Genomic DNA, 26,855 nt, shown 5'->3' with positions numbered 1-26,855 from the left:
ATAATTAACACTTTTGAGAGCACTTTGGCTTGATATTCTGCAAAGACTTCACCAAGGTCATTTAAGGATAGCAAAATGTCACATGAGAGCCCAGCGATCTGTTTGGTGGCCAGGCAATACCTGTTCTATAGAAGAAATGATTTCTAATTGTCTTACCTGTGCAGTAAACAGCCAAAAGCAAAAAAAAAAACACTATCACCTTCTACTTTTCCATCTAGGCCATTGGAGCACCTGGGAATGGACTTATTGACTTTAAGGGGAGAACATTTATTGTCATTGATTACTACTCAAGGTGGATTGAAGTAAACAGATTTCACAGCATCACAGTGGAAGAAATAATTCAATCATTGCAGAAAATCCATGCAGCACATGGCATTCTGGACATTGCTGTGTCCAAAAATGGGCCACAATTTGCTAATGAGTTATTCCAAAATTTTGCAAAGGACAACAGATTCGTAAACGTAACTAGTTCACCTCATTAACCTCAGTCTGGTGAAGAGGTTGTACAAACCATCAAAGGTTTGCAGAAGAAGAATGAAGACCTTAACCTAACTCTTCTGAATTACCGAACCTCACCACTACAAAATAGTTTATCACTATCTGAGTTATTGATGGGAAGGATATGGAGAACACAACAAGAAATTGAAACCCAATATCACCTTAAATGACCATGAGAGGATAAAACAGCATGAGGAAGAACAGAGAAACAAACAGGCTCATATCTTTAACCACAGGCACAGAGCACGTGAGTTACCAGTGCTAAAGCCCAGGGAGAGAGTACCGGTCTGAGAACAACAGAGAAAAGGCACAATTATTGAAAGAACTCCACAACTGCGATCGTACAGGATTGAGACAGACCAGGGTTTCATAAGAAAATACGGGAGCATGTTAATATCCATGGAAGCCAATAGAAACTTGGGCTTACTACTCAGATCCTGAAGAGAAAGGAGAAGAAATAAGACAAAGCTTTACAGCTTCCCAGGAGAAGAACGCTCACACTGACAGGAGGGAGAATACAGGATATTCTTGATCTCAGGTGTCTAATACATACAAGAAGAGTGAGGGGTGACCTGATTGAAGTATATAAGATCCTGAACAGTATCCACAAGGTGGGCATGGAAAGGATGTGACCTCTTGTGAGTGAGTCCAGAACTAGGGGGCAGTGCTTTAAAATTAAGGCAGAGATGAGGAGACCTTTATTCTCTCAGAGGGTTTTACGACTTTGGAACTCTCTGCCTCAGAAGGCAGTGGGGGCAGGGTCATTGAATATTTTTAAGGTGGAGATAGATAGACTTTTGTTAGTCAAGGAAATCAAATGTTATTGGGGGTGGGTGGGAATGTGGAATTCGAAATACAGTCAGATCAGCCATGATCTTATTGAGATCAGGAGATCAAATGAGACCAGGAAGATTGGTCAAGGCAACTCAGAGACTAATCCTGTGAAGTCTGAGACTTTTGGAGAAATGTAGGAGGAGTAACTATGCTAGGGATAAAGACTTGGGAGAGATGTAAACTAAAGAGTTAACATCAGAAGTATATGATGCTGGTGTAATGATGATGTAACATCACATGATGGAGTAACAGAGATCTGGAGGGAGGAAAAGTTCCATCCTTATGCATAGTTCCCAATATATACAATGTAGCCATTAATAAAGATTAATGATTTTAACTAACTACATAGCAGCTTACTATGGGAGAATAGACAAGCTCCAAAGAACCCCCATCTAGACCCTGAACACACAATGAAACAATCTCCAATATTTTGTAATAATTTTGAAGGAAGCTTGTATGTGGAAACCCCAAATAATTGGAGTAACAGCCAATTACAACATTTTTGTAGGACTTCTGCTGCTCTTCCTCCAAGTTGCAATGGGAAAGTGAAGAACTCCCACAGAAATTGTACCCCAGCATTTCTGTTCTCTTTAGCAGAGTTGTTGTTCTTTCCACTCGCGCCTGTTCCTTTTCACTTGGTGTTTGGTGAATCATCCATGAAAGACCCGTCCAACTTTGATCTATTTCACTTGAGGTGCCATTTTCTATGCTAGTACTTGGAAGGACAAGAGTTACTGACAGGATCATCTGAAGAACTCTCCTCTTCAGTTTGTCTGATAATGCCCAAGTCAACTGACGAACTTAGAAAAGGGGGAGAGGGACAAGAGTTAGCATATGGGATGGCTAGGTGACAACAATGAATGGCAGTACAATGTATCACTAGGTTGTCATGCTAACTGTGTGATGTGCTATGGAACTGAGAGTAGAGTAGAAAGAGAAAAGAAAGGAAATATTCCCTGTGCTTGATTTCCAACCTGGCCATCATCAATGCGGTTTCAATGTTCTTCCCAGTGATGTTGATAGCAACGTTTTCCTCGTGTTTTGGCAATCTATTTCCTGTTGCCTGCCAGCTTCTCCTATAAGGGTTATATATATGTTCCTGTTTAAATGTGTTAATGGTGTATGAGGCAGATCAACCTTCTGTACATGTTGACAGGAAGAAGCAGCAAGCAAGGCTAAGAAGGAGAAGTAGTTGTGAGAGCAGCAGCAAACTTTGAAGATTTGAGTTTAAGCAGAAAGAATGCACAGTAAAGATTTCCATGCTGCATTGAGGAGATCCATGGGAAGTGGGGTAGGGAAGGATTGATAATTCTGAGGTTAAGGTAGGGTCCTAAAGTAGGCTTTCAGGGAATATGAAAGATGTCAAAGTGGGCACCTACCCTAGTTTTCCCAATCAGACCATTATTTTTTTTCTCTGCACTGAGATGAGATCCTGGGTACAATGTTGTTAACATTGAAATTTTCTGCAAATTCTCTCCATGCCTGTCAATTGCTTTATCTTGTCACCCATCACTGATGGGAAGATGAGAAGAGGACCTCTGTCCTGCTGAGCACTTGTTCAATCAATACCTCTGCCATTACATCAGAGAACTTCAGCACCCTGTTGGAATTCATTTTGTTTGTGCTGCATAACCATGCTGGTCACTGCCCCCCATAATGAAACTCCTCTCCCCTATAAATAGCATCCTCCCTCCTAATCAGTAAAATATCCACAGGGAGTGTGCTACTTGATGGCATCTCTGAAAATTAATGAACATTCAGCTGTATCATGAAAATTGCAAGGGCACAACACCAGCTCCTTCAGGCAGATGCACCACATAACCTGCCCCTATCCACTTGATTTATGCTCCACTCAAAAATCGGCCCAAAGGCATCAAAATTATCAATAAAGAAAAATCATTGGAAATAGTAAGTAAAACAAAAAATGAGTTAAGCTGTATTTCTGGACTTAAACCCCCATGTGCTTCCCATAAAATGGCCAACTTGTGCACATCTGTGTTATCTGTGTGCAGTTTAATGTGTCCCTCATGTTGTGGTGCTTCATAGCCTTATATAACAATGGCTGCCTTTGTTGCTGCTGGTGGTCACAGCTGGAGTGCATGCTTGTCTTCCTGTACAGAGCTTCAGTCACCTCCTCTATATAGCGGTTTATGGTTGATGTTGATGTTTCATGTATCTTCAGTGAGTGCCTTAAATAAGCCAGAATTTCAAGCCTGTTATTGCCTTTCCTGATCAAGTGACCACTGGTTTGGTAGAAATGTTCCTGCCTCTAATCTGGAAGGGTTATGGGCATCATGTCAAACAGCCACAGCTGGCAGAATACTGAAAACAAGCTCAGATGTCCAATGGGGGTACTTGCATCCAATGGGTGCAAGCACCTTTCTCCCAACCCATCATAAAGTGTAGGAAGGTCTCTATAACCCCTACTATTTTATTACAGATACGGGTAACACTTACCGTTGTTCTAAGCAGTACAATGTCAGCTTCTTGCAGAGTGCACTGAATACACTTAGCCCAGACATCCCATTCGGGCCTCCAGTAAAACAGAAGCAGCAGAAATCCACAGGTTAGGACAGATCCTATGATAAACAGGACACTGCGGCAGCGACTGGACTTATAACCAAATATGTCCTTTACAGAACAGAAAGCATAGTAGTTCATCAGTACTTGCTATTAGTAAAGAAACTCTGCAATATTTTGTATTATAAGATAAATTTCAGGGCAGAGTAATGGCTCACCTGTAGTAATGCTTATGGTAAGTTGGATATCTTGCTGATTTCTAATGTTTTTAAAAATTCATTTACAGGATGTGGGTGTTGCTGGCTAGGCCATGATAGGATCATTGCAACATATAAGGTGAAATATGTAACTCTGCCACTAAAGTGGAACTGTATCTAAGTTTGGTTGTCCCTTAAAAACCCATTAGTTATGATAAATAAGTAGAAGCTTGTTGTCAACTAGAATTTAATTCGTATCTCTGAGGGAAAGTTACAAATTGTTAGCTTGATTCAGAGATGGACACATATAAGCACCTATCATGAACAAATTCCATAAATGATCACAAGGTAAAGGCAGGTTTCTAAAAAACTCAACTTGCACATAGTGGCATACAATATAAACCACAACCAATTGCAAGATACCCACAAAAACATCCTGGGAATCCTTGTTGTAAATACAGAATTTGACTTACTTATTCATTATTAACCACTGAATCTGCTAACAGAAGCAAAATATTGAAGATAGTTTTAAAAACATAAGGTTGAGGTAATAGGGCAAGAAAAGTTTATTTACATTAGTACAAGAAAGTTTACGGGTAAAAATAGCCCTTTGCCTGCTAAATTAAAGAGCTACCCATTATTCCAGAGGTTTTGAATAAGAAGCAATCGGAATGTAAATTTTACATTTTAGTGAAATGTAAGAACCGGATCTTGAAATTAAAGAGCCAAGGTTAAACTCCAATCCAGAATCCAAGGGCAGGACTTTTCCAATGGTGGGTAGGCTGGGTGGGAGCAGGTGGGGCCGTGCACGGAGCCGATCGCCACCCACAATTGGCTCCACGCCGCCATTTTACACGGGAGGGCCAATTAAGGCCCACCCAGCAGCGCTCCCTGTGTGGGGGGAGGAGGGAGAGTCAGGGCCTGCGCTCTTTCACGCATGTATCCGAAAGAGCACAGCAATCTCCCTGATGCATGGAGATGCCTCAGGGAGATTGAATGGATATGAAAATAATTAAGGAATTGATTAAAAAATTTATTTATTTAAACAGGTCCCCTCATGTGACATGTATCACATGAGTGAGGACATGTTTTTATATTTATGGAAATGAATTTATTTATTTAATAAAAGCTTCAGGAAACCTCATCCCGCCTATGGATGAGGTTTCCTGAAAAATGCGAAGGCTACTTGAGCTTTCCGCTTGCCTGACAACCTTAAGGTTGGATGGACAGTGTTAACAAGTGGCTCAATTGATTTCTTAATGGCCTTAATAGGCCATTTGCATTTCAGCGGGCGCGCAGCTGACTCCGGCGCATGCCTGCCGAACGAAATATCGTAATGGCGAGCAATGACGTCAGGACGCTTGCCCGATGTCATTGCACATCATTTTGCGCATTGGCATGTCAGGCCTGCCCCCACACACTGACCAGAAAATTCTGCCCCAGGAGTGTGAGTTGAAGACTTGGCAGGTTTTACCTACCGGGCCTCATTTTAATTAGCACCGTCCAATTGCTTGGCAGTTTAAGATGGGACACTGTTTTAAAATTAGGTATTGCCCTTATAGGACAGAGATGAGGAGAAATTCTCTCTCTCAGAGGGTTGGAACTCTCTTCCTCCGAAGGCGGTGGAGGTGGGGTTATTGAATATTTTTAAGGCAGAAGGAGATAGATTCTTGTTAGGCAAGGTAATCAAAGGTTATTGGAGGTAGATGGGAATGTGGAATTCTAAACACAAAAGACCAGCCATGATCTTATTGAATGGCAAAGAAGGCTCAAGGGGGCGATTGGTCTACTTCTGCTCCTATTTCTTTTGTTCGTATGTATGAAAGTGGCAGTTGGCCAGTGTGGGAGGATGAAAATTGGATGATCTGGACTCGCACTCCTGGATTCTGGCTTGGAGTTTAATCTTGGCTCTTTAATATCAAGATCCGGTTCTTACATTTCACCAAAGTGTAAAATTTACATTCTGATTACTTCATTATACCCATTTGGAATAATAGGTAGCTCTTTAATTTAGCAGGCAAAGGGCTATTTTACCCATAAATTTTCTTGTACTGATGTAAATAAACTTTTCTTGTCCTTTAGCTGCCCACCAGCAACAAGAGAAATCCTCAGACAGCGAGATGGGTCGAGGGCTGGATGTGTCAAGAATCTTACCGCAAAGGAGGTGGGGAGCCCAGAGCCAAGGTATCAGAGGATCACTCCTGCTCCTCCAGACCCCACAAAGGAAAGGTTTCTCTTAAAATCACATCTATGGAACATCCTGACTGTAATCACCTTATTCATAGGTTCGCTGGGACCGGCGGATGGAACCTGTACAGGCCAGACCAGGTTGCACCTGAAGTGAGGACAGTGGAGGTTTGCAGGTGGAAGGAGCTGCTTTTACACTGGGGGTGGTGGTCCAGCTCCTATGAGTAAAATCTGGCAGTGAGCCTGCCACTGTTTGACAGGCTCTTTCCACGCCCATTTAATGGCCCACTTGAGTACCTCAGCAACAGGAAGTCCTGCCTCAGAGGCCAGTAACTCCAGTACCAGCTGCGCTGTCTGGAGCAGTGGCCACTACCAGTAGTGCAGTGGGGTCTGCAGGATGGCATGCTGCACTGGAACCAGGACCAGAGGTATGACTGGGGGTCTTGCCAGTACCATGTTGGGAGGCCCCCAGGAGTTGGGGGGATTGGTGGGGGGGGGGTGGTGGTGGAGGTGAGGGGTCTGGGGTCCAGGGTAGTCAGGCTAGGAGAGGGGGGGATGAGGGAGGTGAGCTTTTGAGGGCTTCCATTAGGCCCCAGGGGCCATTAAGGAGGCACCCACTTTGCCCACCAGCAGCCTGTGCAGTGACAGCAGCCGGGCTGAACACTTGGCTCGGTCTCTCCCACCACTGGTAATATTGTGGCCAGTGCAGGGATGGGCAGGTGCAAAGCAGACACAGTAACCATGGCATTTTATTGTCCACTCCCTTGCCTGTTAACCACACACTCCCAAAACCACCCTGCCATTGGTGGAGGGGAGGGGGTTGCATAAAATCCAGCCCACGATTAGGAAATCAATAGTGAAAGGAAACTCGATAGTTAGAGGAACAGGCAGGTGTTTCTGTAGCTATAGATATGAATCCAGTGTGATATGTCGCATCCCAGCTGTCAGGGTCAAAGATGTTAATAAGCAGGTGCAGAGCATTCTGAGGAGGGGAGGGTGAACAGCCAACAGTTGTGGTCTATATCTAGAACAAAACATAAATGGAAACAGGGATGAGGTCCTGCAACAAGACTAGGAAAGACCTAGTAGGCAGGATCTCAAAGGTAGTAATCTCCCGATTACATGTGCTGGTGAGTATAACAATAGGAGAATAAAGCAGATGAATGGCTGGAAAGATGATGTGGAAGCGGTGGCTTTAGATTTCTGGGACCAATTCTGGGGCAGGTGGTGTCTGTAGAGGCCGGACATGTTACACCTGAACAGCATCAAGACCAATGTCCTTGTGGGGCTCTGAAGAAGGTTCATACAGACTCAACACGTTGACTCTGTTTCTCTCTCCACAGATGCTGACAGATCAGCTGAGTTTATTCCAGCATTTTCTGTTTTTATTTCAAATTTCCAGCAACCGCAATATTTTGCTTATGTCCTTGTGGGGCGATTTGCTAGTGCTTTTAGGGTGGATTTAAATTAATTTGGCAGGGATGAGGGAACTAGGAGGTAATATTACAAGGAAAAAGACAAGGTGAAAGGTGAAAAAAAAAATTAGGAGGGACAGAAAGCAGTGAGTAGGAAATAGTAAAGTATCAGGTGGGGTCAGAGTAATAGGTGAATGTAATAAGGTCTAAATTATGTTTATCTTGCATGTATGTGAACGTATAGACTGTAGTTAAATAAGATTGGTGAGCTGCAGGTACATACGGTTCCCTGCATGGTCCAGTTTCCTCCCTGTGCCCGCTACAAGAGATCATAGGGCTACCACTACCTCCTGCCCTTCCCCCCCCCTCGGTCAGCAGGAGCTGTCCCTCAGCACATCTTCTCCTCTTTCTCCTGACCTTGCTGGGATCTCGGCTGAATGAGACCCAGGGGTCAGGCAGCAATGCTACCTATTCAGAAGGTGACCATGCAGTTGAGAACATACCTGACCATAGTTCTCATCCCTTTAACTCATGATTATTAAGATGTCCCTTTAGTTGGCCAATTGTGCTCACCATTAACTCCACCCTCCTAAAACATCTCTCAGCCCCACTTTGAAGGATCGCACTTTCAGAGCAAATGTGTTCCCAAGAAGACCTTTTAGATACGGTGCTCGTCAAATTTCAGACTTGTTCCACCATCTTCTACACTCCCCTTGTCACCCACCAGCCTCCCCCATCACCCTTGACCCACCGAGTATAACAATTCCTCTCCCCTCTCTTACCCTTGACCATATAGCTCTCCACTCTCCACATGCCTTCTCTCCCCTCTCTGCCTGCACCCATTACCATTTCCATGTCCATCCTGACACTGACCCCTCCCTTTATCCATGCCATCTTTGCTTCTGTGACATCCCCCATGAGACCAGACAATGCCCGACTGTGACCCTGGGCCTGCCATTTTACCATATTCCACTTGCCCTTCTCACTGTGACTGCTCCTTCCACTGCCAAGCACCCTCAGTTCAACACCTAGGACCTCACCATTGACAGCACTGACCCCACCCCTTCAGACTATATCTTTGACCAGCCCTGCCCAGAAAGACCCCCACCCACCACTCGCCTCCCCCAACCCCTCCCAACCATCCCACTGCTACAACATGACCGCCATACGCATGAGGCTAGGCCCTTCCCTGCACCCTCACTTTCCCTCCCTGCCTCCCTCACTGCCTCGGACAGCCTCTCCTCTTGCCTCCATGCCTCCCTCCCTGCCTCAGACAGCCTCTCTCCCTGCCTCCACGCCTCCTTCCTTCCCTCTGACAGCTCTGCCTCACGCCCCTTAGGCTGCAGCCTCCCTCCCTCCCTGGGACAGCCCTGACCGATTGCCTTTTGAATGCCGCCACCCAATGTCAACCATCACCTCTTGTGGAACAGAGCTCCCCGAAGTGGAAAAAAAACAGCAGCTACACACTCCAACTCCTCGCCTGCTGCACGAACTTATATGCAGTCATGAATGTGAGGGCACGTTTTTCTTGCCAATAACTTAATTTGAAAGGTGCACTTAATTCTGGCAAGATTGCCCTTTAATGAGCATGGATAATATCCAGATGCATGCAAAATGGCTTAATGATGCTTGCCATTGGAAAGCTCAACCTTTCCTGAACTTAATACCTTAGTTTCATCTCGCTGTCGGGAAGCTGAGTTTTGGCCTGCTGCACATTTAAGCTCCCCCTCCTGTCTTGCTTCATGTTCCCGGGAGCAGCACAAGATTCCATCCATTATTTCTATTTCTTTTTCCACAGATGCTGCCAGACCTGCTGAGCATTTCCAGCATTTTCTGTTTTTATTTCAAGTTTCCAGCATCCGTCGTATTTTACTTTTGCAGAAGAAACATTATCTATTTAAATCATATCAACTTGACATAGGAATACTCAGTACTAACAATGGACAAAATGTAAAAGAATTACAACCTCAATGCATATTTCACTTCAGTGAGTACAAAGCTTGCCAAAAACATAAGAATGTTAACCTCAATGTGACTGATTACTCTGTTCCTCAGTCAGCAATGGAATAGTACATGCTGTGTTATAGAATTATGCCATAAGCTACCAGCTTAAGATGCTTGTCTGAAGTTCTACACTGTTATTTTAGTAAAGACAATACCCATTTATTTAAACAGGTGAACATCTCAGCTAACAATAAGGATTGCAGATAAACACTCAAAGAGGGCATCTGATGATATGATGTCAGTCTCAGTGTTTTTTTATGTCAGGATAACAGGGGTTGAAACCATTGAGGGTGATGGTATGGTCGTAGCTAATCGTCCTACTTAACCCTAGACATTAGAACTGAGAGGTTGGCCTAGATTTTCGCCAAGTCAGGATGACTTGGAAGCCCTTTAAAAAAAGCACATGGGTCCCCAATTCCAGGATTCCCAACCCCATTCCTGTGGTTTCTGAGTTTTAGGAGTGCCTTTTAAGGATGCAGGCTGGTTCAGGTCATGAGCCCACACTCTCCACTCCCAACCTGGCTGGCTCCATTGCAGGGAAGGGCATGTCCTAGTCCTCCGCAATTTTCATGGAGTCAGGATAACTTTTCAAAGTGTTGTAGTTCACAGCACCTCAGAGGTATCATGAACTATAATCTGGATGAGGGAACCTTTTGAAAGCTAAGTTCAAAAGGTCCTCCTTATGCCCCCAATGCCAGGCTATGCCCCACTACCCACCCCCAAGTCCCTTATATCCCCATGCCAAACTATGGCACTTCATGCCCATTCACCCACTGTACATTGGAAAGAACCAATGTACCCTATAGTGGTAGCCTTATTATGCATTCTTGGCAGGGATCTAAGGAATTGTTTAGTCTGTTAAAACAGCTGAGCCCCAGGGAAAATATTGCTTGATTGATAGCTCTTGGTCTCTGATCTCTTCTCTCAATTGCACAATATTTATTTATACAAGATTAGGAGGTTTCAAATGCTTGTAGTTTCTGCTATTGATACTTTAAAGGGTCTGGATAATTGACACTTTTATTGGCTGGTAGTAAAAGGAATTTTTTAAAGAAAATAGAAAGTAATTAATGAATGATTGTTTTATTAAAGCTTTTCTTTTACTGTCACTATAGAATTCATTGCCTCTATACAGTTTATGGAGGGTGAATGGGCATAGAAGAGCCATAGATTGGCATGAGGGGTATGGAGATGGGGTGGAGAGGCATGAGGTGGCATTGATGGGGTATGGGGAGTGTGTGGGGGGTATGAGGGGATGTGAGGGCCTTTGCGTTTTTATTTTTACTTGGACAAAGTCCCACAGCACTGAGGCCCCCGTGGCTGCCTCCAAACCCTTTCCCGGGCTGGCTGGTCTTACTGCAGCCCACACCCCCCAGAAATGAAGATTGCGTCTCCAGAGCCATTTTCTCCCAAGGTGGGTTTGCGAAGCTGGGAATTTTCCCAACTCCTGCTACTCGCCTTGAGGATGAAAATCCAGCCCATTATACGTATCAGGTAAAGATGAACAGGTTGAATCTCTTTTCTTTTGAAAAGAGAAGGCTTAGGTGTGACTTAATAAAGATTCTCAAAATTATGAATAGCTTTGATAGGGTAGACAAAAGAAATGTCTCCACTTATAGGGAAGAACAAAACTACAGGCTATCAGTATAAGATAATCACCAGGAAATTATATAGGAAATTCAGAAGACCCTTTTCTACTGAGACTGGTGGGAATATCAACTCACAACCCAGTGGATACATCTTTTTTGGTCTCTAGGGAAACCAAGGGGAGGGAAGTCAGATAAGAAAGTAGAGTTGTGATCAAGGATCAGCCATGATCTTATTAAATGTTGTAGCAGGCTCGTAGGGCCATATGGCCTACTCCTGCTCCTATTTCTTATGTTCTTATCCCACTTCCCCTTCCTCTCAAACTGTCTCCTGATTTACAAGTTGCAGAAGGTGTAAGCCCCGCACTCTTTACTTTCCCGCATCCCCTTGTACCTTTCCCCTTTCAGATACGCAGGACAGTGATGAAGAAACCCCACCGTCATTTGCTCTCACGATCCTAGCCACCAGTTCACACACTGAAACTGTGCACAATTTAGAGGAAAGAATGGAGGCAAGACACCAAGCATGAGTGACCTGCAGTCAGAGCAAGGGAAACAGTTAGTGCAGGTGCAAGAGGGTGAGGTTGTGCATGAGTTCTGCTGCAGAGGGCTCAGATGAGCACTTTGATGGGGCAACCTACAGAGAAAGACTGATGAGTATGAACAACAAAACGCTTGAATCATTAGAAAGCCTTTCAAAGTGCCTACCTCCAATGTTATAGAGCATGGAGACCAGCATCAACTTGCCACAGGGTTTGGCAAAAAGCTTGGAACCCATTCCTTCCAGTATGGAAATGGTGGCCAACTCCATCAGAACTCTTGTGGTCCCAAACATGATATAGTGTCTGATAGCCAATGTCTCAGCTTCCATTGCAGCGCAATCAGCTTCCACCAGAACTCTGTTTATAGGAGTGGACACTCAGTCTGCTGCCATGCAAGGTCGGCTTGCTACCTTGCACACTCAGACTGTTGCCATCATGACTGTGGATTACAGTGTGCAAAGTGCCTAGCAGACATTCACAGGAGTCCAGCAATCTGTCCTCCAATAGATTACCTTCTCAAGACCAATTAAAGATGGGCAATAAACGCTGGCCTTGTCAGTGATGCCCGCATCCCATGAACAAAGTAAAAAAACTTGGGTTGATGAGGTGCCATCCCAGGGGTGTGGAAGTGGCTCCATGGATTACGAATCTATAGTCCTCACTCAGTAAGGCAGCATTCATTCTCCCACAGTCCACCTTTGCTCTTTCTAGGAACATCGGAACATAGAAGCAGGAGTAGGCCATTCAGCCTATCATGCCTGCTCTGTCATTCCATATAACCATGGCTGATCGTGCAGTTCAATGGGCAGAATATTGCGCTCATCAGGTGGGCTCACGCCCTACTCATACGAGCGTAAAATGATGCGCGATGGCGTTGGGTGAGCAATATCTTGGTCAGCGGGCTCGCGCAGTGTGCCCGCCAACAATTAACAGGTATATTAAGGCCATTAAAGATCTAATTAAATGAAATGTCTTGCTGCCCAAAGGTTTTTTGCAAAACCTCATCCACGGGCGGAATGAGGTATCGATCAGTGATTTAAAAAAATAATAATTTTCAAACTAATTTCTAACATGTCCCTGCTCATGTAACAGAGTCGCATGAGGGGACATGTTGTTAACATTTCTAACTTCTTTATTTTTTCTTTTCAAAATTATTTGCTCCCTCAGGGAGCTTTTTAACGTGTGCACTTCAGCGCTCGGCCTCCTCCACACAGGCTCGGCACATAGGCAGCGCTGCAGCGCACATTTCACCATGGCTGGCCTTTAATTGACCATTAATTTCTGCTATAACATACACAATTGACTGAGTTTCCACAGCCCTCTGGGGTAGAGAATTCTAAAGATTCACAACCCCTGAGAAAAAAAATTTCTCCTCATCTCAATCCTAAGTGGCTTATTCCCTCTTATTTTGAAATTGTGGCCCATGTGAGGAAGATGCAAAGCGGGTTCAAGAGGATTTGGATAGACTTAGTGAATGGGCAAGAACATGGCAGATGGAATATAATGTGGAAGAATGTGAGGTTATCCACTTGTAGAAGGAACAGATGTGCAGAGTATTTCTTAAATGGTGAGAGATTAGAAAGTGTAAATGTACAAAGAAACCTGGGTGTCCTTGCAAATAAATCACTGAAAGCTAACTCGTAGGTGCAGCAGGCAATTCGGGAGGCTAATGGAATGTTAGCCTTTATTGCCAGGGGAAACATCTTACCTGAACCTATCCTGTCTATCTCTTTAAGTATTTTGTGGGCTTCAATGAGATCACCTCTCATTCTTTGAAACTCTAAGGAAAACAGGCCCAGTTTCCTCAATCTTCCTTCTCAGGGCAGTCCCACCATCCTGGGAAAAAGTCTGGTGAACATTCGTTGCATTCCCTTTATGGTAATAATATCCTTCCTAAGATAAGGAGACCAAAACTGCACACAATACTCCAGGTGTGGTCTGACCAAGGTTCTACACAATTGAAGCAAGGCTTAGCCACTCCTATACTCAAATCCTCTTGCGATACAGGCTTACATTCCATTAGCCTCCCTAATTGCCTGCTGCACCTACATGTTAGCTTTCAGTAATTTTTTGGCAAGGATACCCAGGTTTCTTTGTACATCTACACTTTCTAATCTCTCACCATTTAAGAATTACTCTGCACATCTGTTCCTTTTATAAGTGGATAACCTCACATTCTTCCATATTATATTCCATCTGCCATGTTCTTGCCCATTCACTAAGTCTGTCCAAATCCTCTTGAACCCGCTTTGCATCTTCCTCACAATACACATTCCCACCTGGCTTTGTGTCATCTGCGAACTTGGAAATATTACATTTGGTCCCCACATCCAAACCATTGATAAAAATTGTGAACAGGTGGGGCCCAAGTACTGATCTTTGCGGTAACCCACTAGTCACAGCCTGCCAAAGCAAGAATGACCCGTTTATTCCTCCTTTCTGTTTTTTGCCTGTTAACCAATCCTTTATCCATGCCAGTATATTACCTCCTATCCCATGTGTTTCAATTTTGCTAACCAACCTCCTGTGGGGTACTTTAACGAAAGCCTTCTGAAAATCCAAGTACATTATGTCCACTGACTCCCCTTTATCAATTCTGATAATAACATCCTCAACAAACTCCAACAGGTTCATCAAACATGATTTCCTATTCATAAATCCATGTCGACTATGCCCAATCAGATCATTATATCTAAACATCCATTTATCACATCCTTTGTAACAGATTCCAATATTTTCCCTACAACTAAAGTAAGGCTAACAGGTCTGTAGTTCCTCATTTTCTCTCTCCCTCCCTCCTTAAATAATGGGGTGACATTTGCTACCTTCCAACTTGCAAGAACCATTCCAGAATCTATAGTATTTTGGAAGACGATCACCAATGCATCCACTATCTCCACAGCTACCTCTTTCAACACTCTGGGGTGTAGAATATCAGGTCCCAGGAACTTTTCAATCTTCAGTCCCATTAATTTCTGCAATGCAATCTTCTTACCAATACTGATTTCCCTCAATTCTTCATTCTCCTTAGTCCCTTGGATCTCTAATTCTAGATTTATTGTATCTTCCTCAGTGAAGACAGGCACAAAGTAATCATTTAGCTTCTCTGCCATTTCTCTATTCCCCATTATAAATCCTCCTGACTCTCCCTGTAACCGATCCACGTTTGCCTTAGCCAAATATTTCCTTTATACATACCTATAGAAGTTTTTAAAGTCCATTTTTATGTTTTTTGCCACTTTCTATTCATATCCTATTCCCCCTTTCTTTATCAATTTCATGGTCCTCCTTTGTTGCATTCTGAAATGCTCCTAATCCTCAGGTTTACTAACATTTCTGGCAACTTTATAGGCCTTTTATTTTAATCTTATACAATCCTTAATTGCCTTTGTTAGCTATGGTTGACTGACTTTTCTTTTCGGGTTTTTGTGCCTTGAAGGAATGTATAATTGCTGTATATCAGGCTTGTCCGACTCAAGCTGCATTGTGGCCTCTGAGGCCTCTAGCCACTGCCTGCCAAAACTTGTTGGACATTCAACTGAACTATATTTGCAAAATGCTGTAGAGCAATGCAGAGAGCAAGCAGCCTGTGATTAGATGAGCAACAAACAGTGGGAAGGTAAGTTTTTAAGGTAAGTTCCAGGACATGGAGAATGAAGGCGGGGAGTGGGGCGTGAGGGAGCTCAAGCAGGGCACAAGGGAGCCAGAGCAGGACCCAGGCGAGCCAGAGTGGTGTGCAAGGGAGCCAGAGCAGGGCCCAGGTGAGCCAGAGTGGGGCCCACCTGTGTCTGAGTCAGTGAGTGGAGACTGCGAGAGTGTGAGGGGGAGAGAAAGAGTGTGAGGGGGGAGAGAAAGAGTGTGAGATGGAGTGTGTGAGGGAAGAGAGGGAGAATATGTGAGGGAGAGAGACAGAGAGAGAGAAAGAGAGAATGTGAGGAGGAGAGAGGGAGAGTGAGGGGGAGAGAGGGAAGGGGATGGGGAGTGTGTGATGGGGGAGAATGTGTGCAAAAGCCTGGCTCAGGGTTCTTATTTACCCTCACCCCTACACGCCAAATGCACCTTCATCCACTCTGACAGTGGGTGGAAGTGAGTGAGTGAGCACCTTGAGACTGGGAATAAGCCGGACACACACACACACACACTGCCGAATCACACTCTAATACTCATCTTGATTTATTACTCTTTTTTTTTTATCGATTCACTGCTTTGATATTGTTCTTTTTGCTCAGCAAGTTGTTTCTTTTCATACCTCAGGTGTTTTTTGAAATTCATGTTTAATGTTCTGCCAAAACTTATCTTTCCAAAATTTGCTCATCAGCCTCTTGAGTGCGAAAAATGTTGTAATGTGGCCCCTCATGCGAAAAGATTGGACAAGCCTTCTGTAAACTATGTAATAATTCTTTAAAGACTATCCATTGCCTATGTACTATCATGCCTTTTAATGTATTTTCCCAATCCACCTCAACCAATTTGCCGCCCCTTATATCTTCATAATTTCCTTTGTTCAAACTTAACATTCAGACTTCAGGTTGAATTACCTCACTTTCAAAAATCATGTAAAATTCTATCACGTTATGGTCACTCATCCCTAAAAGTTCTTTTACAGCAAGATTATTAATTACCACTACTCAACAGGTCTGAGAGCATCTGCAGAGAGAAAGACAGAGTTAATGTTTCGAGTCCGTATGACTCTTCTTCAGCACTTCCTCAGTCATGGACTCTAGATTAGTACCATACCCCATACTACTGTTTGGTGGCCTATAAACATCTACCAATATTTGCTGCCCCTTGCTGTTTCTTAGTTCCACCCAGATTCCATATTTCGTTCTTCCAATCTGAGATCCTCCCTTACTAATGTACTGATCCCATCCCTATTATCAGCACAACACCACCTCCTTTCCCTTTTTGCCTGTCCTTCCTAAATGAATATCCTTGGATATTCTGATGCCCACAGTCTGCTGGCTCAGACTGCTGCCACTCATGTCAAGATACTGCAGCATGTAGCTAGGGCTTTTAGGCCCAGATCTGCTCAATGTCATCCTCCAAGGCCACCTGCAGTCTCCTTGACTGAAAGTCAGCAGCATGCTGCAGCCACTGAGGTGACTTTGCATGGGAGCACTAAGATAAGCAAAGGCGCGCAGAAAACAGGCATTAAGTGAATGCACAAGGTGATTCATCAGCTTTTGTATGCAAAATGGAATGATTTCATTTATAAATTTTGTTTCAAATGTTTATTTTGTGATGGATTTAACTTTTACATGGCAGCCAAGAAGACACTGACAGGAGTAAAGTATGGAACTATTGATAAATGGAGAATTGGAGCTGTGATTACTGGTATCACACAAGGATGAGTGCCTCATGGACAACTCAGCCAGAAAGGGGCTGTCTAGGTTGCCTCCTCATCTAGTTCCTGCTCCGTAGCTCTTTGCTGTATAGCTGGTGATATGGATTATGGCATCATTTTGGAGAGGTTGTGCAACATGCAGCAGACTAGCATGAGCATTGACACTGCTCTGCTGAGTGCTGCAGAGCTCCTCCAGAGCAGGCCAGCAAGTGGAAGCATTCTTTGAGTGCAGTAATGGTCTAGTCTATCATATTTTTTTGACACCATGATTCTCATTGTACACTTGTGTGCCTGCTTTGGACACCAGATTCATCAGCCATGAGATCAACAGAGACACTTTCACACCCAGTAGCCATCATTCACTTTGGTGTGGCAGCTCAAATGCATCTGGCATACTGGACTGCACAGAATGAAGGTATCACGACCAGGTATTGACCTGCAGGACTCACTGCTTATGGTCATACACCAGCTGGATGCTGAGGGAGTGGAATCCCCTTCATTTCCAAATTAAGATAAAGCTAACATGTGGCACCCAAAAAATGAGGTGGATGCAGCCAATGATAACATATACCATGGGGAAGCCTGCAATCTTATTGAAACCATGTGCTTACTCTGCCTGCTAGTCACTGGAAAGAGAGTAATTAGTTGTCATTGATTAGAGAGCTTCGTTGGCCTCCCTTATGAAACCATAGGTGGCAAAGAGGTGTTGCAAATATCACTAGCTCCAGCCTGGAAGAAACCAGATACATAAAAGTTCATTCCATGGTCAGTTTCACAGCCACTGGTAATGCTGCCCATACTCTGCTTGGAGGTTGCAGTTGTGGCTGTAGCAGGTAGCAGATTTCACTAAGAACAGCATTATTGAAGCAAAAATGTTGCACATATTTGCAATATTGTGCTTCAAGTAGGAGAATTGCTTCCTGAACACCCTGAGCAGATATTGCTTGCTGAGAGCCCTTCTGCCCCTCCTCCTTCTTTTCCAGCAGCTTGCCATGCTCTGTGTGACCTCTGCTCATTATCCAAGTCACGCTGCTGCTAGCATACTCAAGTCTGGGACAACTGGTTTGTGCAGTGGCCTTGAAGCCAACAAAAAATCCTTGTTAACGTGCCAGACCACTGCCTCTAGACCTTTGCAATTTTAAACAACTATGGAAAGCAGCAAACGATTATCAAATCAAACTAACTGCTGGATGAAATCAACCAACAACTAAGCTGTGAACAGTTGATGAACCCTTTAAATATTGCTGGTGGAGAGGTCCTTTCTGCTGCTGAATGTGTGTTCCTGAAACTTGCTCAGCTGTACAAGGTTAAGAGAGGGCATTAGCTGGAGCTTTGAATATGAAAATGGAACCCTGATGTCAAATCAGCTTTGTATGGTGATTGACATCATGATCTGTCTTCTCTGCAAACTTTTAGTGGCCATTCACCATGGGTGCACTAATGCCCTCATCAGTATGGGGTTCAAAGCAGCTTGCCCCAAAAGTGTGTATGACCACAGATGCCATTTGGATACCCAAACATCACCCATAGCACCTAAGAGATCCCAATTTCACACCAAACAAGTTAGTGGTCTGAGAAAACTATTACATCTTTACTTATCACCAAAAATGTTTAATTTCAGACTCCAATTGAGCAGACTACCTTATTTAAACCCATTTTAGCAAGTTTGCTCAAACTTCATTCTATCTGGACTTTTAAAACCAACTCTATAATATTTTGTAAGACTTCATTGTTTTTATATTTTGCACAGAATTCAAGTTGTAATCTGAAAAATGTTACCTTTTTTTTACATTAAATGAATAGTACTGAAGACTTGTGCTCCAGAACTTGCCGCGCCCCTAGCCCAGCTGTTCCAGTACAGCTAAAACGCTGACATCTACCCGCCTATGTGGAAAATTGCCCAGGTATATCCTGTACACAAAAAGCAGGACAAATCCAAACTGGCCAATTAGTGCCCCATCAGTCTACTCTTAATCATCAGTAAAGTAATGGAAGAGATCATCAACATTGCTATCAAGTGGCACTTGCTTAGCAATAACCTGCTCAGTGACACCAAGTTTGGGTTCCCCCAGGGCCACTCAACTCCTGACCTCATTGCAGCCTTGGTTCAAACATGGACAAAAGAGCTGAACTCCTGAGGTGAGGTGAGAGTGACTGTCCTTGACATCAAGGCAGCATTTGGCCGAATGTGATCTCAAGGGACCCTAGCAAAACTGGAGTCAATGGGAATCAGGGGGAAAACTCTCCACAGGTTGGAGTCATACCTAGCATAAAGGAGGATGGTTGTGATTGTTGGAGAACATTCATCTCAATTCCAGGACATCACTGTAGGAGTTCCTCAGGGTAGCGTCCTCGGTCCAACCATCTTCAGCTGCTTCATCAATGACATTCCTTCCATCATAAGGTCAGAAGTGGGGATATTTGCTGATGATTGCACAATGTTCAGCACCATTTGCAACTCCTTAGATACTGAAGCAATCCATGTCCAAATGCAACAAGATCTGGAAAATATCCAGAGTTGGGCTGACAAGTGGCAAGTAACATTTGCGACACAAAAATGCCAGGCAATGACATCTCCAACAAGAGAGAATCTAACCATCACCCCTTGCTGTTCAATGGCATTACCAGCGCTGAATCCCCCACTATCAATATCCTGGGGGTTACCATTGACCAGAAACTGAACTGGACTTGCTATATAAATACAGTGGCTACAAGAGCAGGTCAGAGGCTAGGAATTCTGGGACAAGTAGATCACCTCCTGACTCCCCAAGCCTGTCTACCATCTACAAGGCACAAGTCAGGAGCGAGATTGGAATACTCCCCACTTGCCTGGATGAGTGCAGCTCCAACAGCACTCAAGAAGCTTGAAACCATCCAGGACAAAGCAACCCACTTGATTGGCACCATAACCACAAACATTCACTCCCTCCACCACTAACGCACAGTAACAGCAGTGTGTACCGTCTACAAGATGTACTGCAGAAATTCACCAAGGTTCCCTTGGCAGCACCTTCCAAACCCATGACCACTATTGTCTAGAAGGACAAGGACAGCAGATAGGTGGGAAAGCCACCACCTGGAAGTTCCCCTCCAAGTCACTCACCACCCTGACTTGGAAATATATCACCATTCCTCCACTATCGCTGGGTCAAAATCCTGGAACTCCCTTCCTAACAGCACTGTGGGTGTACCTACACCACATGGACTGCAATGGTTCAAGAAGACAGTACACCACCACCTTCTCAAGGTCAACTTGGGATGGGCAATAAATGCTGGCCCAGCCAGTGAAGCCCACATCCCATGAATGATATTTTAAAAATGCAAATGAATCCAAAAAATGCCTTACACTAAATTCTACATTTGGTTAAGGAATTAGTGTGGTAATATTTTTTAAAAAGGCAAGGCAATTCTTCCAGGAGTAGATTTCTTTTAAATGGGGCTGCTCAAGCCCCTGCTTATTATTTATAATGATTGTAAATAAAATCATTTCTTACTGTTATAGGGATCGTGTGACTGTATTGAAGAATCTGCCCTAAGCACGGGGAACAAGCATGTAGCCTCATCTGGAGTCTGTAAATAAAGTTTACTGTTCCTTACAAGAAACTAATCCTGCTTTCCAAGTTTATTACAATGATGAATGTTGTATCTCACATGACGGACTAGCTGAACAAAAGTACTCCTACATCCAACATGCACTGATCACTTAGCCACCAAATTAAAAGTCCTTCAATTGTAATTGTGTCACATTGGGAAAGAAAACAATTGCTGCATTATTTAGCTTATAAAATTACCAGCAATCAGCAATTACTTGAAAAAGCCATTTAAAAAGTATCTTTACATTTCCAATGGTACTTTACTTATTGGGAGGATACATCTGTTTCTTCATTTCTAATTTATGATTGTTCACATGATAATGTTAAATATTTATTCTCCATGGGGAATTTATATTAAAGTGAAAAAGATTTGTATTTACATAATGACTCTCAGGAACATCCCAAAGTGTTTCACCTACAAGTTGCTTTGAATTGCAGTACAGGTATTCCTCACTTAAAGTTGTGGTTGCGATCCTGAAAGTCAAGACTTATAAGTGAAATGACTTTAAGTGAATCCTCTGCTCACTGTTAAAGCTGGAGTTAGGTTCCTTCAGACATTTCTTGCCAGGAAAAAACAATGTAAAAGTTGAAATGCTGCACCCTACATGTGCAGCACTGTGCATTCCTAGCTGGAGTACTTTGCAAAATAAAAGAAATCAATGAATTTAACAGAAATACTGTATAAATTCAAATTAGATAACATTAAATCACCCAAACAAGCCCTAAGTAGCACAGCTTCTTTGTCTAACCCACAGCATTCCTGGAACTCAGCTCAGGTTTTTGCTTGCTCTCTTTTCCCACTAAGCCTCTCTCTCTCTCTTCTTTCTCAATCCATCTCTCTCTCTCTATGTCTCTTTTCCCACTCTGTCTCACCCCCATCCTCCTCATCCTCACCCCCACTCCAGCTCCAGCCCAGCCACAGATGGAGAAGGGGTGGTGAGCAGGAATGGAGCTAGGGGCTCGATCCCTTGACCCCACCCCTGATCTGGGTTCCTCACACTTCACGTGATCAGCAGCTTCCTGACTCTGCCCTGCACTCCTGCTCCTACATCACAGGCCTTGCTCTCCCCCAACAGCTTCGATCTCTGGTGATGGTGCCGGAGGCTGCAGCATCGGAACATGGCAGTGTCTGGCCCAGAAGTCAGTGGGGAGGGATGCAGATTGCAGATTATGTAAACCAAAAATGGTGACGCAATTCGGAAAAAAAGACCCTTAGGACGTTAAAACTAAGTGTCGTTTAGCAGGGCAACTTAAAGTGAAGACTTACACTAACTTGTCATGGAGGCAAATGCAGCACCCATTTTTTGCAGTGTAAGATTCCATAAACAGCATTAGGTGAATAACCTGTTAATCTGTTTTGGTGCTGTTGATTTAAGATTTGGCCAATGCATGAGGAGAACAACCTTGTTTTCTTAGAATGATGCCTTGGGATCTCTAATATCCACTCAAACCACAGGTTCAGGGTTATGACCGGCATGGGCATTACATAAACACTGACCCCTTGGAGTGTAGAACGGTTTGAAAGTACTTTCTTTTAATGACTGCAAATATTTTTTGCAAATAAATGCAAATGAACAAGGTAGACATCTTACTTCCAGTAAATACAGCTTGCATGATGTTTAATAGTTTAAAGGATTAACATAAAATGGTAAATAAACCTAGCTGTGTTGTCACTGCCAAACATGTGATAGGTTCTTGAATTAAAGCATTATATGTGAGCTGAAGACAATGCCCTGTACCTTTGTTAGGAAGTAAGCAAACATTTTCATTTAAAAAGATATAAAATCGCAGCATACTTTGTCCTGAAACTACAAAAACTTGTGACAAAATCCTGTCAGACCAACCATACCTTAAATGCAATCTTTTTGTTTTCTTATTTTTTGAAATTGAGAGTGCACATAATGTAACTTCATCTTTCCAAGCAACGATTTTACGATATTAACTTAACAATTCTTTCCAGTTCACCCTAAATCCATTCAGTCCTATTGCCTTATATCCTGTGACATTCTGCCTGGACTTTCCACTTTTTTTTCTGATAATTTTGAGTGGAAATGTAGCAAGCAGCTGTTTAGCAAGTTCTCCAGCCTCTGCCACCCCTTCCAGGATTTTGCCCCAGAAGGGTCAAGTGGACGCAGTATTCAGATGATAATCAACAACAGGAATACGTCATTTGACATATCCTTTACATTATCATCTTAATAATGCTGGACATTAAGAGGTTTCTTGCTTTTCTTGTGTAGAGTTTTGCCACGATGACAGAGCAGTTTAAAAATTCAAAGCCTTGCTTAATGCAATCAACTACAAAATTACTGTTTGCAAAATACAGAGGTACTGAAAAATGTAAAACAAATTTTCCCTGCAGTTGGGTAAGCAGGAAACAATATATGACTTCCAACCTGTATCTTTTAAATTAATGTTATCTATTCCATGTAAAGCTTTGCTTTTAGAGCTAAGATAGCCAGGTGGTGACTAGACTGGAGCCTAGTCATTATATACTGTCATGATGATGTGATGTGAGTATGTGTAATATTAATCATAGGGAAGAATGGTCTGATGGCAGGGACATTAAAGAAATTTATCACATAAGCCATACTACAATAGCCAAGGTCTGTTCAGACATTAACTTCTGTGGAATACTCATCATTTAGAGAAAGGTCATGTGACCAGAATCACCATTTTGATATCTTTTTACACAACACCCTGGTTGCTTTTGGCAGTCTGAAAATGAGCCTACAAATGAACTACTAACACCATCTCTTTCTCTTCTCTCTCAAGTTCAGGGCCATCTCTTTGATACATTTTGGAGTCCACCATAGAAAGAAAATTTTAATCAAAGGAAACCTAAGGTAAAATAGCATTGACTTTTGGGGAAAAAGCTAATTACATGTTAAAAGAGACCGTCTCTTAAAGTTAGCTAAAAGTTAACCTACTCTACTGTATGACTTGTAATTTTACATGCTTGTGATGTGTGTGAGTGAGTGAGTGAGTGTATTGCAAAAGTTGGGATGAAGGTTTACCTTTTTAAATATTTTTATATCTTTACCTGGGTGGGTTTTTAACTCAACAAAAACTGTGTTTAAACTCAAGAAAGCCTGTTGGACTGAATTATTTGCAATCAGCACATCAATGGTTAAGTACAGACACTGAATTAATACCTTCATTCTTATAAATTACAATAAAACACTTATGATCAATCGAGGATTGGGAAAGAAAGACAGAGTCCCTGACACACATCCTCACCACTCATAACAATACCTATAAGCATTCCTTTACATCTTTCAGTCTGATTTTATAAATGTGAGCACAGGTGTGTTCCAGATTAATGCTCACCAGATAAATACAATTAACTCCCAAATGAAATTCATCACTTGACAATAATCCGGCAGAACAGATCACTAGCCTGTCACAGACTCACATGTAGAGTTCACCTGCAAATGGTAACACATACCTGCGCATCCGCACCACTCACCCCTCCCCCCATCATCCAAATACCAGCATATCAAACCATGAAGCAATGTGTTTTTTGACCAAGCAACTTCCCGCTTTTTAAAGTAATGTCATGTCATCTTTAATATTCATGCAAAACAAACAAAAAATAGGCCTCGGTTTAATGCTTCATTGAAAGAATAAAATCTCTGATTTGATCTCAGCATTGTCATCGCTGTACTGGGGTGCCAACCTAGACTATGCACTCGAGCTCTGTTATGGGCTTCAATCTTCTGGTCCCACAGTAAGAATACTTCCAACAAAGTTAAGCTTGAATGCATTCCTGCCTGACACTGATCCCCAACCTTCTTGAAAATACTGGATTCTTTCTTGCAGATCTTGAAAGTTTTGAGTTTTTAATTGCCATGTAAATCTTTCTAAATTTGAAATGCCACAAATTGTACGACTTTAACTTAAATGACAATTTTGTTCTTTTCTCAAAAAACAAAGTTCTGAAAGCTAAGCCTCAGATCTGACTATAACTGTCTGGCAGAACTTGATGGTATTGTCATCACTGTTGCTTACAACCGCAAGGTAACATTCAAATATCTTTATGTGCATTTTATTTATTTTAATCATTTATATGGCATCAATTCAAAATAGATGATCCTTGCTATAAGAACAATTAGCAAAATTTAAAATGGACTAAAATTTCACAGGAAAAGCAAGCCTCAACGCAGGATAGATTAAGGCACATTAATGAGGCTCTACGTGTTATGAATTATTCATATTTGCAATAATTGTATACCACTTTGCTGATGTTTGTCAAAGTTGAATTTAGATAATTTTTCTTAAATATTATCCTTACAACAGTAAATCATTGCTAACATTTGTTAAAGATATATTGATTTTGCACTATTGTTCTAATGCACACAATTCACCAGAATAGAAATTAAGATAGATTGTTTCTCTCTCCCTTCTATATCTAAGGATGCCATCGTAAATGAATACAATATTTTAGCACTTGTTGTGAGTACAGAAATGATTTTTAAACATTTTAATGAATGCATAATCTCTTTTTGCTCGACTTTGATTCTCTCTGCCCTGCCAATTTTTTCCTTTCGTTCTTGAAGGTGACATATATTTTCATAGATTCTGGCAGACAACCAATATCTCATGTGGGGGTTTTAACATTTGAAGGCTATGTGACTATAAGAAGACTGTTGGAGGTATAAGGCAGTGAAGTTTGATCACATACATTATCGTCCTTATCCTATATCTGCACATTATTATCATCCTTATCCTATATCTGCACATATGAACTTTTCAAAAGGCTAACTACACAGCATTGAGGAAATGGCCACCTAATAATTCTTTATTCCTCAACTCTGAGGTAAATTGTAGCATTAACTACTGTTCTGGATCAAATCTACTAAAAGACCATATACTGAACTGGGAACTTTATGAACTGTATGGTTTCATACATAGGACATGGAGCCAACTGACAGCCTCTCTATTTCTTTTTATTTTCCCAATTTTTTTTTCCTCTTCCTGCTTGTGTCTAGGAGGAATTATTAACTGATCTGAAAATGATATTTCAGGTGAAATCCTGTTATCTCACACAGCACAGAGCATAGAACAGATAGCATTCCTTTTAGATGTCATCTGTTCCTTCAAATTTAGAACTACAACATTTGTAATTTGCTCTTCTACTCAGCTTTATTCTCAATTCTAAACAAAATATTTAAGCATCTACGGTAATATTTAAGAGGATTGTATGCAATTATAATAAGCTTGTTCAATCAGGCAGCAAGCTGACAGTTACTGAAAATTTAAGGTCACATATGTTACCTCAGAATTAAACTCCATACCTTTCAAAAGATATTGTTCAAAAATGTACTTACCTGTTCCCCTTCCTCTCCTGGATTAAGCAAATCATGGTGACCTTTCAGAATATTTTCTTCCATTAGAAATAACTGCAATCCTGTTTCATGTGCCCACGTTTTTTTGTCTTGCGCAGTATGAAATGACTTCAAAGAAGCACTTGCATAACCTGAAAACATTGGAATTATTTTATTGAAAGAGCTACTTCCTGTCTACGCCTCACTTATTAGCATAAGCCTTTTAACTTGTGTTTGAACAATTCAGCTGAATACTGGAATAGTTCCATACAGTATAGCATTCTCTCAATCTTTCTTGCTTTGAGAACAGTAATGTTTTGGTGATAGTTGGGGAAAACTCAGTGATATGAGTGCCGTTATGTAGAATGAAACTAGGAGGGAATCATTAGGTTTCAGCTGTACACCTGAAACAACAGCAGATTCTGGCTTACATTGTTTCATAGTTTGCCATTGTGAGATTTGAACTCTTGATCTTGGGGTTACAAACCCAGTACCATAACCACTTGGCTATTCAGGCCAAGCCAGATTCCGGCTTACAATGCAGTACTTCCCACAGTTCATTATACTATTGTCTCAATCACTTTTGAAGTCTAATTTAACCATTTAAAGGTTGGATGCAGATGCTGGGCATCCAGCAATAAAATCTCCAGCAATAAAATCATCTGATGAAAGGTCATAGATCTGAAATGTTAAGCCCACCTTCCTCACTCCACTGAAGCTGCCTGCCTCACTGACTGTTTGCAGCATTTTCTATTTTAACACAGTAATCAACTTTACTTGTTCTTCAAGAAAATCATGTGCAAACATC

At 42.3% G+C, this 26,855-nt stretch overlaps 1 protein-coding gene across 4 annotated transcripts in view; it reads right to left on the bottom strand.

The window, feature by feature from the left end:
- The window catches only part of LOC121269648 (probable cation-transporting ATPase 13A4), a 130,692-nt gene extending 104,525 nt beyond the window's left edge, over positions 1–26,167 (bottom strand). For 3 of the 4 annotated variants that reach the window (XM_041174413.1, XM_041174431.1, XM_041174440.1), the window contains exons 1-2: positions 26,051–26,148; positions 3,790–3,963 (exon numbers count right to left, since the gene is read on the bottom strand). In XM_041174413.1, the coding sequence (XP_041030347.1) occupies positions 3,790–3,963; positions 26,051–26,113 (237 nt within the window). In that variant the 5' untranslated portion in view covers positions 26,114–26,148. Of the gene's footprint in view, positions 1–3,789; positions 3,964–26,050 lie in introns of all 4 variants that reach the window. The other variant, XM_041174422.1, reaches the window with a different exon arrangement.
- Between the last annotated feature and the right edge of the window lie 688 nt (positions 26,168–26,855).

The sequence above is a fragment of the Carcharodon carcharias genome, chromosome 2 (genome assembly GCF_017639515.1).
Source record: "Carcharodon carcharias isolate sCarCar2 chromosome 2, sCarCar2.pri, whole genome shotgun sequence".
In the NCBI taxonomy this organism is placed as follows: domain Eukaryota; kingdom Metazoa; phylum Chordata; class Chondrichthyes; order Lamniformes; family Lamnidae; genus Carcharodon; species Carcharodon carcharias.
The sequence above is the reverse complement of the archived record's forward strand: the minus strand, read 5'-3'. Positions and strand labels throughout refer to the sequence as shown.